This window comes from Halichoerus grypus, chromosome 4, assembly GCF_964656455.1.
Source record: "Halichoerus grypus chromosome 4, mHalGry1.hap1.1, whole genome shotgun sequence".
Taxonomy (NCBI): Eukaryota; Metazoa; Chordata; class Mammalia; order Carnivora; family Phocidae; genus Halichoerus; species Halichoerus grypus.
Window position 1 is genome coordinate 125,656,057 of NC_135715.1, and position 14,908 is coordinate 125,670,964.

General features: G+C 38.4%; 1 protein-coding gene across 6 annotated transcripts in view; it reads left to right on the forward strand.

Annotated features, from left to right (window-relative positions):
• The window catches only part of SLC4A10 (solute carrier family 4 member 10), a 300,268-nt gene extending 289,121 nt beyond the window's left edge, over positions 1 to 11,147 (forward strand). For 5 of the 6 annotated variants that reach the window (XM_036116753.2, XM_078070881.1, XM_078070884.1 and 2 more), the window contains 4 exons: positions 725 to 792; positions 3,256 to 3,372; positions 4,207 to 4,245; positions 9,031 to 11,147. In XM_036116753.2, the coding sequence (XP_035972646.1) occupies positions 725 to 792; positions 3,256 to 3,372; positions 4,207 to 4,219 (198 nt within the window). In that variant the 3' untranslated portion in view covers positions 4,220 to 4,245; positions 9,031 to 11,147. The remainder of the gene's footprint in view (positions 1 to 724; positions 793 to 3,255; positions 3,373 to 4,206; positions 4,246 to 9,030) is intronic. The other variant, XM_078070882.1, reaches the window with a different exon arrangement.
• The last annotated feature ends 3,761 nt before the right edge of the window (positions 11,148 to 14,908 follow it).

The window sequence follows — 14,908 nt, forward strand, 5'->3', positions numbered from 1 at the left end:
GGATAGTGTCGTTGTAAGAAGAAATCTGAGGCATAAAACAAAAGCTTAAGATGTGTCTAGTGGAAAGCACACCTGGGTTTTGGTCCATACAGAAAGGTATCTTCTCCTGTCTCGGAAAAAGTCTCCAGAGCAGTTGTTCTCAAAGTGTAGTCCTTAGACCAGCATAATCAGCATCACCTGGAAACTTACTAGAAATGTAAATTCTTGGGCCCTACTCCAGACCTACTGAATCAGAGGCTCTGGAGGTGGGGCTGAGAGGTGTGTGTTTCTTTAAAGCCCTCTAGGTGATTCTGATGTAAAATGAAGTTTGAGAACTGCTGCTCTAAATATATCCCTCATTCCCTTCTAACAGAGCATTCTGGGATTGTAATTTAAACTTTATAACAATGAAAACAATTACATTGCCCATACGTTTTTTCCCTTTAAAATTTGGATTTTTTTTTTTTTAAATCTGCTTGGAAATTAACCACGTTTTACATTGAGTGACATGAAGGAGATTGTTGTTAGCATTTAAATTACTTTGTAGTATGAGACTCTCATTAATTACTTATGTTCTTGGTAGCTGGTGCTTTATTGAAAGGACCTGTGCTAGCATTAATAAATGCAAACAAAGTGGAAGGTCCTGAGGTTAATGAGATAGTGAAACATTAATCTGTGTTTCTTCTTTAATGTAAAATGGAGACTCATCAGGTTCACTTTATATATTTTACATTTGTCTTTCCAGGAAGAACAAAGTATGCTAGCTATGGAAGATGAGGGCACAGTGCAGCTCCCATTGGAAGGGCACTATAGGTAAGATACACACGTAAAAGCTTTGAGTCATGGAACGTGTGCAAATATACTTAAGAATTTCCTACTGTGTGGATTCCTACAAAGGTTTGTTGGAGCTGTGTTAGAGTAGAAAGAACTGAAACCAGGAATTAGATTACCCTGTCCCTAGTACTAAGTTCTGATACTAATAACTGAGTATGAGTGTGAGTATGGCCAAGTAGCTTAAAATGAAGGGGGGGCAGGGTGGCGGGAAACTGTTATCTGTAGTCTTTTCTTCTCATATTTCTACTGTATACCAAAGCTCTCTTTCATAACCTCTAAAAGTAGCAATTGAAGACGGATTGAGGTTCAATGCCAGGATGAATAAACTAGATATTCACTGAGTTGATCCCAGATAAATGCTTGAACTCTGGGAGGTTACCCCTAAAATATGGCACTTCCAAAGAGATCATCTATTTCCTGAGTTGAAGGATTCAGCTGTACCAGTCATTTTAGGAAATATTTATGTAACTCTCCAAAACATGCTGATCTTCTTTAGGCACAAAGACATAGCGAAAGAATGCAAATTCCTATGCGTTATAATAAAGACTTATGAAAGTATTTGGCCAAAAATTGTGTGTATGCATATGAGATATATATATATATATATATATATATATATATGGTCTCAAAGTGCTTAAGGATAATTTAAGGCCATGCTAGTAAAAAAAAAAGGAGAGAAAACTTTTCTCTGAGGAGGGAATTTATCATAGTATTGACAAAAAAATTGGAATCTTCTAGATCTTCAGAGTCCGCTGTAAAACCACATTCCCTAGGTTTTTAAAATATAATTATCTACCATATAATCAGGGGAAGTCATTTTATCTTTTTTTTAGCAATATTTAAGCTTAAAATCCTGTTGATGGTTTCGTCAAATCAATATACTTCCATGTGTATATTGTAGAAACTTAGTCTCATGTGGTACACCTCTTGAAGGGATTTTTTGGTTAGACGCATTTCCATACTGCATTCCAGTTTGGAGATTCACAACGCATGCTGAAATATTAAAGAACCTAAGGGGTACTGTATTTTTTTTAAGTTTAATTTCATTTAATCCAGCATTTTCTAAACTCTTTTGCTTACAAGACTCTTTGTCATATAATATCATGAAAAACATGTATTCATATAATATTCTTTGGGAAACTGGTTGATCTCATGCTTTGAGTCACTAAGGGCTGCTGGATTTGAGGAACTAAAGAACGTGTGTCCAAACTGGGAAAGGAGGGAAACTGTGACACCCAAAGTTTTGCCCCAGACCTTTGGTGTTCCTCTGAAAAGTCTAATTTGTTGCCCTCTGTGAACAACCACCAATGAGGGTCATGTGAGGGCAGCCTAGGATTTCTCTAGAACATGGTTTTTTTACACTGCAGGCTATCTTTTCCACGGGTAGTAAGAAGAGTGCTGTTTTCTCACTAGAAACTTTCTTTGACTTGGCCTGTGATTTATCTCTGCTGCTATTTGGTTGTGTTTCTAGCCCTGGGAATATTTTAGAGAGTTCTGAATGTCACCTATAATTGGTGCCATTTTAAAATGCAAGAAAAGCACCCAGCATTGTACATGTCCTGATATTGGAAAGACTTCTGCCAAATACACAGACGGCCTTCATTTATTCAACAAATATTTGTTGAGTGGGTACTAAGTGTCAGGCCCTGTTTGAGTCTTGGGGGATCAGTCGCAGACAAACGGTCAAGAAACCTCATCCTCATAAAACTTATGTTCAAGTAGAATAGACAGAGGTAGGGGAGGCAGAAAATAAACAAGTGAACCAGTAACAGACTATAGTACTTTAGATGGTAAAAAGTGCAGTGAAAACAAAAAGCAAAAAAGGATGAGGGTATTCTGAGGGGATGGAAACAAATTTTATATAGCGTAGTCGGCAAAGGTCTCTCTCAGTGAGCGACATTTAAACAAAGGAGGGGAAGAGTTGTACCATGTAAAGGAGCGTTATGGGCAGAAGGAAGAACAAGTACAAGGCCTCGAGGCAGTAGGAAGCCTGTGGTATTCCAGAACAGTCAGGAGACCACTGCATTGAGGCTAGACAGGAAGGAGCCAGGGGTGGAATGGCAGGAGACGGAGCTGGAGGGTGGGGGAAGGGTCAGAGCCTGTGGTCCATCTACCAGGCTCCTTCTGAGCAAGTGAGAGCCACTGTTGAGTCTGAGAGTTATGAATGTTGGGGCAAGAGGCTAAGCCATGAACACGCAGAACCCCATCTCTGTAATTTGAAATGAATTAGGAAGCAGTAGCCAAAACCAGTTTCTATATAACTAGAATCTTTGATTTTGATTTTGATTTTTCACAGATTTTTTAAAGTAATTATGAGAATACTCCTTATTTTATAACTATCAAAAAATACAGGCACAAGACTGTCCTATATTTAGTATCTATCTCTACACAACCACAGTTACTTATTTAATTTTTTAATTTCATTTTGGGTAAACTATCTAGAGATGATCCATCTGTGATCAATATATCTGATGAAATGTCAAAGACTGCCTTGTGGAGGAACCTTCTGATGACTGCCGATAACTCAAAAGATAAGGAGTCAAGCTTTCCTTCTAAAAGGTTTGAATTCCAAAGTAATGTGTATTTATACTGATCCCGGTCATTTTATGACATAAGAATCCATTAGGAAAAGAATAGTATTGGTTTCCATTGAATTTAGATCTAATATATTTCAGAAACTTCTTTTAAAAGTAGGTGGAAATTGTAACTGGCACATCTGTTGGTTTGTTTTTCAACATCTCCCTTTCAAATTAAAAGCTCACTCCAAAATCATGACGGGGGGAGAAACAGTGCTATAAATGAGTCCTGATGCATGGCATTTTTGGACATTCATTTGGCCTACTCTTTTGCAGTAAGATTCCATTATATTCCCTCATCACCCACTTTCCAGGACCCTCTTAGATGTCTGACCACATTTTGCACTCCCCCATTGTCCTTTCTGAAACCTCATATGCACATGCAATGGTGATTTCGTATTTAGTGTATTTCCAGGTCCCTATTCCAACCCCCTGAAAATCTTCCCTAACTTCCTTATTCTGAAACTTTCAGCTCCAGAAAGTTCTATGCATTCTTATTTCTCTGTATACAAACATTACAAACAACTCCCATAGTTGCTAAGTTTTAAATGCATGCTGGGGGAAGAGTGTGTCCTTAAATATAAGGAGTCATCACAGGATTTCCATTGAATTTTCCAGAATTTATAAATAAGAGTTCAAACCATCCAGTCTTCTTAGATGCTCATCTGTAGAAAAATCTCTATGTTATGCTAATAGCTCTTCTTATTAAAGAGTGATTGAGGGATTTGGGACAGTGTTTAATTATTAACTTCTTTTATTTTCATGACCTTAAATTAACTTTTTCTACTTAATTTTTATATTACATTTTTGTCATAAGCTCCCCTTCCTAATCACTCTAGAAGCTGATTCCCCAAAGGTAAGACCCTCTCCCTCAAACCTATTCCTTGGTTGTATTTCCTTATGTTAAATGGTGTCTTCTAGAAACCTGGTCAGCCTATGTTCTCTGTGTGAGTTTTGGGGAGGCAAAAGGCATGGAGAGTCTTGGGCTTAGATCCAGTATTGGACTGAGTGTTTATGGTGTTCCTATAACTACTCAGCTCTTTAAGAAGGTTTGAAGCTTGAGTGAACTTTTTTCTCCACATGACTTATACAAATGCATCATATATAAATCAACAAATCTCACAGAACTGTATTAGTAATGACATCAAATTTCTATATTGGAAACAAGAAAATTTTATCCTTTGAATTAAGAAATTGCAAAGCTGGGAGCTTCCATTTATGCACCACATGCTTCCAAACCTGTAAGCTTTATCTGGCTTCATGAGAAATGTTTGGAAACATGGGCTCGGAAAAGATGCTACATTAGACTTACAGAATATCTCTTACTGCTGGTTTTTGTCACCCCAAAATGGCATGCCGCTTCTGTGTCATCTCTATCCCCAAAAGACAAACAGTGGATGTGCAGAGTCTTCATCCCAGAAAGCTGGGGATTAGTCATCTCTCTCTCTCTCTTTCTCTTCTCCCCCCCGCCACCCCACAACTACCTCTAACACACCAGAGGTTAATATAATTTACACAGTCAGCTCCCTCAAAGACTTCTGATTGATGTTTTCTGTCTTTAACATGGCTTTAAAATCTTCATGCATTTCTTTGCTTGGCTCAAGCAGAAGTAATATCTTATTCTAAAACATGCTCTATCGTCCTTTCCCAAAGATCCCCGCTACAGTCTGATAGACTCATCCTCACAGTAACTCTGTTTTGGTAGAAGTCTTGGAAGAAAATCAGAGTTATGAGAAGGGTAATTGCTCAAACGCATTGGAGTATGTGCTTGTGGACTCTTTCACGTTAAAAATATGGCATTTCTCTGATTTTTTTTTTTAAAAATGGGAACTCCAGGTTTATGAGCTCAAAATAAAATGCCAGCCATGGGAATATGTGGAAAATTTGAGGCATCCGAACTTCCAGATTACTTTTCTTCCTGCACTAAATGGATCCAGAGTATAAACACTTTCTCTGTTTTTCTTGGGTTCAAGCAAAAAATTTTATGTCATGGTATTTTAGCTACTCCTTAAAGTAAAGGCAAGTGAAGCTTTTCATCAGAAAAACCTAGCTGTTTTAAAACAACTTAATGGGCTTTAATCAGGTCCAGTTTTAATTAGGACCATCCTTTAGATTTTGATATAACCACTTGTTTCTTATTCTTTGAACATATGTTACCACTAACACAAGATTCAAACTATTGTGAATGGAAGTTTACCCTTAGATGTGATAAAATCTGTAGCTTTTCATGTGAAAATATCTCTTGGTTCATGGCTAATGTCTTTTATCTTCATAACAGTAGAAACTGGCAGAAACAGTGTGGCTTCCAGAAATCCTAAAACCACCCATACCAATGACAATACCCTCCCAAAGCCATTGCTTTCTCATGGTGTGTCTGTCGAAGGCATTGAAGTGTGATGACCAGGAACTCTAAAAATTCTGTGCCTGCTAGAGTATCTGTTGGCAAACAAAGCAAACAAACAAAAAAACCAAAAACCTAGAGACCAGGGTTACCAGAGTCTGTATCTCTTGAGACCTAAGCTGGCTTCCTGGCAGTTTTTGACATGCCCCCCTCTCCCCCCACCTCGTTCTTCATCCTGTCTCTTGTTACTGGTCCTGCATATGCCTATCAGAGTATCAGAGAAGCCTAGATATTTTTCCTTAGTGGAGTTTGGAAGAGCAGTTGTATTTTCTCCATCATTTCATTCACTTCTCATTGCTAAAAATGTTTTATCCAGTCTGACTGAAAGAAGGATCTAAGAAATTAATTGCAAATTTGACCACATCAGTAGGATGTCTAATTTGATCCTTGTTCAACAGTGCAATGCATACATGTGACAAGCTTCTCTGTGGCTTATTGAATTGGATCGGCAGAAATAGGTCTCATTAAAACCACATTGCATCAGAATAGGTGAGCAACTGCTATGTTTTATGAAAATGACACCCAAGATTGACATTTCTTGGGAAGGTAGCCGGCAACATTGGGAAAAACAGCACTTGATTTTGCCCTGGTGGCAGAGTTTAGGCTCTGGGACCACCTTCTCTGCTCCCCTCTGGCTACCCACTCCCACCACCTTCTTATATCCCGGATTCTCCTTCTTTGCCCTGATTTCCCAGGCCTATGCCCTCTCATGACTGGTAAATGTTGTTCATAACAAATATTTTGGAGTGTTCGAAACATAACAGTTTCATAGATCGCTTGGCAGCATGAAGGTAGCAGGTCATGTTCTGCTCTCTCCTGAAGTATTATTTCCTTCTATTTTAAATTATAACTCCTCAAAGGGTGGCGCGCTGTCTCATCCACCTTGTATCCCTTGGTCTTTGCAGAGTACCTAGTATTTAATAGATAGGTAATATATGTCTATTGCAGTCGATATCATAGATATGATACATATTTAATAGGTATAAGTAATATGTTTATTACAGTGGAAGTTTAGAATTGATTGGAATCCTGAAAAATGAATGTAACAAGGAATAAAGAGAGTAATAGCCATACAGTAAGAAGATACGTTCAGGTCAATAGTATTTTTCATAGACGTCCTGGTTATAAAATTTCTGCTTCGTAGTTTGTTGAAATCTAATCTGATACCCAAACCACTGGTTTTAAAGAGGGGGGAAAACCCCCCGATCATTTCACTGGTTATTGTTTTGTAACCAAACTACCAGTATGACCAAAGCAGGACATCGGGGGGAAGCACACCTGTGAATTAAGTCAACATTCTGAATCTTTTCTCACTGCTCGGTGACTAATAGTGCCATTGGGAATGTGCTGGTCTCTAAAAAGGTGACGGAGCAGAGCATCATGCACACAGGAACCGGGCCTGTGTCGAGAGACCTGTATGTCTCCGTCCCTGCCATCTCCTACAGAGACGATCTTTTATTCTAGCTTCCTTATAACTGGGAATACCAGCCTCAGAATTCTGGCATTCGAGCTACAGGAGAATTTAGGGACCATATAGTCCAAAACTAATTTACAGATGAGGAAACCAAGTCCCAGAGAGATTAAATAACGAGTCCAAGGTCCCACAGTTGATCCTTGGCTTCCAGGAACTGAACGTAACCTTCCAGTTTCCAGTCCAGGCTTCCTCCACTGCCCCCACGCCGCCCTTTTCCGCTGGCTTTGTGTGGGAGCCAGGTAAAGCCCAAGAAAAAGTTAATTTGGAAAGTAGGGTAGCAGACACTTGTCATATGAAATGCACTTAAAGTAGAAGAAAGTGAGTCATGCAGATAGGGTAGTTAAAAATACAGAGTTAAGGCTCTCAACACATCATGTGCACACTGTCATCTCTTCTTGGGGAAGAAGGAAAGGAAAGGGAGAAAAGTTGCTTTGCTCTGACCTGTAAGTAGTGTGTGCTGAGAAGTGTGGCAGGCGTACACGCGGGTGCTATAGCCACCCGCTCACACCAGCTCTCAGCGCTGGCGGCCTGCCACACATGGCAGAAGCTCCGGCACTTCTTACCTGATGGTGCCGGGTGGCGGTGACAACTGAGAAGGGCTGTTTCTAGCTTGAATTGGAGGAAAAACAATTTTAAAAAACACACTCATAGAATGTGTCTGAGTTATTGACCACTAAGAAAGCTGCGCAGGAGGCCGCATAGAGAAAAAAAAAGAAGAAGAAGAAGAAGGTTTTAACTGTCACTTTATTACTTTGAGAAGAGTTGTAAAACTGAGGGTTTCCCCACCACCAACTAGTTCATAGATTTATATTAAGGGACAAAGTTACCGGTAAAAACGGGTGGGCTCTTCCGGCTCAGAGCCCCAGGTGACAGGGAGGGACACAGGGGGGCCGCAGGCGTGGGGGGCTCTGCCCTGTGCTGGGAGTCACTGGGGAGTGAGAGCTTCTGCCCCTCTGGAAGCATGTATTTATTCCTGCCGGGAACTTTCCGCTTGTGAACACATTATTCAAACTTTCCACGAAAACTGTCAACACAAGAGTAGGAAAAGTGTTCATTGGACAAATATCGGAAAAAAGCATAGACAGAAATTGTAGAATCTTATTACCAGCTTGCCCAGCCCATAAAGTTCATTGGAGAACAGACAAGACAGAAGTCACTTGGGAATGAGTTGGTTCTGGAAGGAATGAGGTGAGGGCCAGGACGAAGGCTGGTCTGCACAGGTGTTTGGAGGGCGGTGTGTGGGGCTGAGCACATCCCCTAGACCAGTGGAGATGTCTCTGTCCTGCTGACCACAACACGGTGCTCACCAAAGATCAGGATCCAGTGTGTGCACAAAGGATGAGCCCCTCACAGCGAGCCCTGAGATACCTCCCGTGGCATCTTGTGGTGTCATCGGGCTCAGTGCTTTCTTGAGATGGGGGCAGCACCGGCATTTTCAGCAACCATCAGTAATTCCTTTGGCCAAATGAGGACGATGGTATCAATCTTGCATGCTTTTGGAACTGTTTTGAAATGTCTGGTTTTTGTTTTTTAGTTCTTATTTTTTGAATGTCCCCCTTTCTGCAGTTCTTGGTTTCTACCTCACTGAGGGCAGAGGATTTTAATTGTTGCTATCTATCTATGCTTCGCAGCATGAAAGAGCCATGCTAAGGGCCCATGTGGTGCTTTGGGGTTGATGGGTTTTGTGTCTGAGCAAGCAGATCTCACAGTAGCCGTGCGGGATGGCAGTAATAAATTTCTCCTTTTCTCCCCCCCCGCCCCCGTAGCACTGAAAGCCGAAAAGAGAAGAAAGCTGACTCAGGGAAAGGTGTTGACAGGGAGACTTGTCTATGACTTGATCTTCAATTTATTTTTTACGTATATATGAGAAGAGTGCCACAATTATTAATAAAACTGCTTTGATCATGTATTGTAAATTCTGTCTCTCATCCCAAATCCACCTTCATACTGTAAGTAGTGCAATACTTGTTTCATTTCTGTGTTTAAACTTCTGAACAGTGAGACACCCTTGTGAGCATATACAATAGCTAATGCAAGAATCTGTGTTCCTTTCTGTATGTTAGACATTTGTAAACACTGGATTCTCATGGTTAGTTTTATGAGAGCAATAGCTTTCTTAAAGAGATGTCACATTTACCTAGTTTGTATTTTCCTACTTTAGTGACCTGAAGCTACCTGATAATTTCATTCAGAAGAATTTTGAAAGGTAGTCTTACTCCTTTTTATTTTTTATAGCTTAGCATTAGTGACTTATTTCAAAAGACCCAAATCGAAAAGTTAGTTTGGAAGCATTTTTTAATAATTGTATTTATGCATTTCCTTGATTTATTATGATACATTTAATACTTAAGAGTTTATATGTAACTAAAACTTAAAGTCATTTGGAAAAAATATATAGAAACCTGTTCACAACTTGTTTAGAAGAATCAGAAACTAATGCAGAGTCAAGTAGTGTTTGCTTAACAATTCAAGTTGTGATTACATCATCAAACACTAGGCTTGTAGGAAATGCTTCAGGAAAACTTTGTAAGTTTTGTGAGATTTTCAATATAAACCTTTATCAGAAATATGACCTTAAATTTCTCTCCCGTTAAAAACAAAAGTTTTCCAAATAAACCTATTCTACACACACCCGTGGAAGGCCACATGGTGAGTCCTTGTACATGAAATTTCACTCCTGTATAGTTATTCATTCTGCTGCTAAAGGTCACGTACTGCTTAATGCTGCTTCTGAATCATGTTCTACTGTTAGACTGACAGGTCTCCAACTATATTTTTCTCTTTTGCAAAGCTCTTTTCCACTTTTTAATTGAATGCATGTTGTAGAAAAATAGTCTTTTCAATGAATATTTCAGATTCTGTTTGAGAAGGTTCTGTAGGTATTTCAGTCCATATGAAAGAATCCATTTTTACTAAGCTTGCACAAGAGGAAGGAAAGTTAAAAATTGTTGAGCATTACTAAAAATACAGTATTTCATTTCATTTTAGATAGTGTGAAGTTAATAAAGATGGAATCTTGTAGTGCTCTTATTTCCTAGGAATGACCAGTGATCATCAATCTTATGATCTGCAGTGTCCAATTTTACGATAATTCAGAGCCCTGTGGCTTTTCCAAACTATTAATTACATATTTTCTGTATAAGTGCACATGAAAGGTGAGAAAAAAATCCTCTTGTGATCAAGCTTACGAGGGAAATAAAAAAACCCAACAAAGCCTCCGTAAGACTCAACATTTTGATATTTCTGAAAACTCCCCTCACAATCTTTTAAGGAGCCATTTCTTTTATGGAATGTAAACCTAAAAACTATAAGAATAATTTGCAGTTAATACAGTCTGTGTTTATAAATGCCAAGGAAAATACAGAAACTTTCCATTCCAAGTGTGTCAACTTTGTGTGTTTTATAATACAGATACCATATTGTAAACATTCCCATTGTTGTATGATTTAGACTAGCTGTACATGCCAGTCAGTCCCAAAAGCAGCCTCCTGGTGTTTTAATATATTAATAACTGTTCTGTTACAAATGATCATAGTGAGTTAAAATCTTCACATGATCACTTATTTGAATAAGCAATCATACCCAATGAAATTCTGTATTTCTGAGTATTTTTATAGTCATTTTGTTCTTGTGTGAATTTTAATGCTATCTCTATGTTAATTCTAATATTTTGAAATCATATAAAATATAAGAAAAAAATGTAGTGTTATATATTTCCTCCTAATTTCAGATTCCTGGTCAAAATTACTGAATATCTTGAATGTAATTTATTGCAAAGTTCAAGTAATGTGTAAATGTGACTAGGGTATTGTGTTTTTCACAACTAAGAAATGTTATGTGGAAATAAATATTTATCCTAATTAATTTCCTTGCACATTTTAAATTGTGATGCAAAGTGTCTTGTCTTTTTTCTCCTTAGTGTTAATCAGTAAATCAATGTAGAACATTTTGACTGAACATAATATTTGAATTTAAACACCCCTGCTAAGAAAATTTGGTGTTGTAGACATTTCAAGAGTATTCAGACAATTTGGACTTTATGAAAAGAATATTATGGAAACTATAGTAGGATATATCTCTTCATTTTTCCAGAAAGCAGTGACTTGGGTGCAAATGGCATTGCTCCCAAGACTAGTAAAATCTTCCAAGGTCATTAGTAGGATTTTTCATAAGTAGAACTCCTTAGACTTCTGTTTTCAGCCCCACCCCACCCCCCACCCACCATGGGAAAAGCATTTCCTAAAATTTCTCTCCTCCCTTTTTGTTACTATGGGTCACATGGGACCATTATTCTTTTGTAGCCATCTGGCAGTATGTTGTGGAGGTAATTACATTCAGAACTCTAATGTACAGGTTAGTATTTTTCTTTTGACTCATGAGTTTACTTTATAATTCCTACCATTTAACAGCCTTTGATATTGGGAAGTTTTTTCCTAAATTTAATCTGAATATCTCCTTCGTAGAGTTTAAATCCACAGCTTAATAGAAACCCTCCACTGACAATTCACAAGCCACTTGTATTTCAACACTATCCCTGGATCTTTCAGGATTTTTCTTGGCTCTTAAAAGTGTGGCTCATTCTTTCTTTTTTTTTTTTCTATCTGCACTACTCTACCTCTATTCTTTTTTAACTTTAGCTGTTCACTCCTGGTCATTTGACTATTTTACGATTATGTCAAGATTGCAACCCAAATGTTCTAATAAGTATCTTGTATATTCATTCATTGAAATGAAATGAGATTTTCAAGCACTTGAAAATTTGATGAGAGTAATTTGGATATGATGGTTCTCTATCTATTTGGAAAGGCTACTTGCAATCAGTTCCCTTGAAGAAGCCCCATATTCAAGGATTACTGGTAATACTTGATTTTCCAGATCTCCTGGGGTGTTTTCCTCAGAAAGCTGCAGTTTACTGATACAACCGTCACTCCGCTTCAGTTCTATTGGTGTTAGGGCCACTACTTTTCAAGCTGGAACGTTGAAAATAGAACTGTGGTCCTTGCTTTTAAGGTCCTTGCTTCTGAGGCTAAGTAGACACATAGCTGTAACACAATGTGATTTGTACTGAGTTGGCTGTATAATGAAAGCAGGGCGGAGTTTGAGGAAAATGTTATATAAGAGGTAGCCTGTGAATTAGGATGGAAATGGGGAAGGAAACCTACTCCAAGAGCTGCAAAGATTCTCAAACACATGCCAGTATTGAAATAAAAAAGTAAAGATATATGGAGTAACCGGGGCCTGACATATTTGGTGTATGGCATGTTTGGAACCAAGGAAACAGCCCAGTGTGGTGGAGTGTTAGGAGAGCAGTGCAGACCTGTAAGAAAAGGTAGAAATACAAGTCGATCACAGTATAAATGATGTTAAATTCTATATTAAGATATTTGAACTTTATCCATTAAAAGTTTTGAGTAATGGAGAGGCATGAATTTTTGGAAAGAGTGGTCTAGCAGCACAGTGGAGAATATAGTGGGGAAAAGGTGGAATCATTTCCTTGGGGATCCTGTACCAGGATGACTCTGAGGCTCAAACCAAACTCTCTGTGAGTGGTCTATAAACTTTTATTGTGATTGAAACCAAATAGGCTTAAGCATGCTCCTTAGGTACTTAAGTAACTCCAGACACAATAGCTTTATTATAAATCATTTCGTGTAGAACAAGATGGATAGATAGATGATAGATACATAGATAGATAGATAGATATAGGTATATATAGATATATAAATGATACGTTTTGGGTTGTATTTGAAAAAAAATGTTCTGAAGCATGGTATCAACAGTAATCCCGAGACTATTAAAGAAATCTAAGTGTAGTACAAAATTCAGCCAATGGCAGCACATATGAATCCAGAAACCACCTTCCCCCACCCAACTTTTCACCCTATTCATCTCATCGTTCTTACCATAGACTTAGCTTTATGTCTAGGTACTCTTGCCTTCTGCTGTGTGTAGTGATAGATTTCTGCCATGTGACTTATTTCTTCCATTTGTTTATATGCTTCTTAAGGATAGAAATAGTGTTTTATCCCTTCTTTGTAATTCTCCAGAGCCTAGGGCTCGGCTCTTTATCCAGCTGGGAGAGGCTGTGGACAGAACCTTAAGTAAAATATATCACAAGATCCTGCTGTTCAGGTTATTAAGAATGATGAAAGATCCAAAAAGGATTCTCACTGGCATGTCAGCATGGAAAGAGAAGCAGATGTTTATTGAGCACCTTCATGTGCCCATCATCTGGAGGTAGATGCAGACACCTAAGGTTGGGACCTGAGTATACTATGGAGTCGTCAATGGAGTCATAAAACCAGGATAAAAAGCTAAAGCTGTGAATAGGGGGAGGGAAAGGGAGAGAGGAAGGTACCGAGCATGGATACGATGCTGGCAGAGTATATACACAAATCTTCACAGCAATGGCACAATTCTGTGAAGTAGGTGCTTTTGTACTTCTTTCAAATTAAGAAACTGAGGCTCAAAGAGGCTAAGTAATGTTCTTTAAAATGTTTCTTACTATGAGTGGTGATGCTGATTCTAACCCACGTCCCCCTTATCTAGGGTGCAGTGCACTGAGTCTCCAACAGGAGGCGAAGTGTGACTGGCTTCCTCCTTAACAGGCTCCTCATTCTGGTTCACGCAACCAGAATCAAGTTACGATGAATAATATTTCTTCCCAGGATGTTACATTTTCTTTGTGACTCATATTTCTGTGATCAAGATTGGAAACCCGACTTAGCCAAGGAAATACTTTGCTCACAAGTCACAAGTATCATGACTTTGGACAGGAGAGACTTCGTGAAATAATCAGGGTTTTGGTCATTTGATGGGTCACTCTTCTCACCAAATACGTGTTTTAAATAATCTGACAAACTTGGTACGAATTGTTCAGATGAAAGGTTATGAACTTAATTGAGTTGGTTGAAATTTAAAGTCTGTAACACCAGAAAAGATACTCCTCTTGCTTTAGCAGTAAGGAAATGACCTTTTTATTAATTCAAATTCTCAAGTACAAATGTTAATATTGTCACAGAAAGGTGACATACAGAAAGATGATAAGTTTCTACTGAGCACCTTCTGATGGGCTCTGAGCTTTTCTGATGGGCAGTGACGTTATGCTTTATTACTCGTGTTCATCTCTCATTCTCAATCACCTGGATCCCTCAGTCATCCCGAATACACACGTCAGATCATTCAGGATGTACGTAAGAAGGTTCTTGGACACTGCTGGAAGAACTGTCGCAAAATTGGCAGAACAAAATTCTCTTACTCTATGAAAAAAGCCATCCTGGTGTTTTGGTATGTTTTTCATTTAGAACTTACTGAATCTTAAATATTGTACAAATCTAGTTTTATAAATTGGAATTCTCACATCAACTTAAGAGCAAAATGCCATGTAGTAGAACTGATAGCTTCAGTGACCACCTTGTGAATAAGAACGAAAAGACCCAGAATGACACACAGCCTGATGTGATCATTGATCTTTATGGTGGTGGCTTTGAGTCATTAAGGATGCACTGAATTATGTTCTATGCCTTCTATTTAAGGAAACATGGAGGTATGGAATTATTTTTAGCAAGATTTCCAACAAAAATGTTCAAAAATAATTTTTAAAGTGATTTTCTAAAAACCTTGAGCAAAACTTAAACTCTGTAT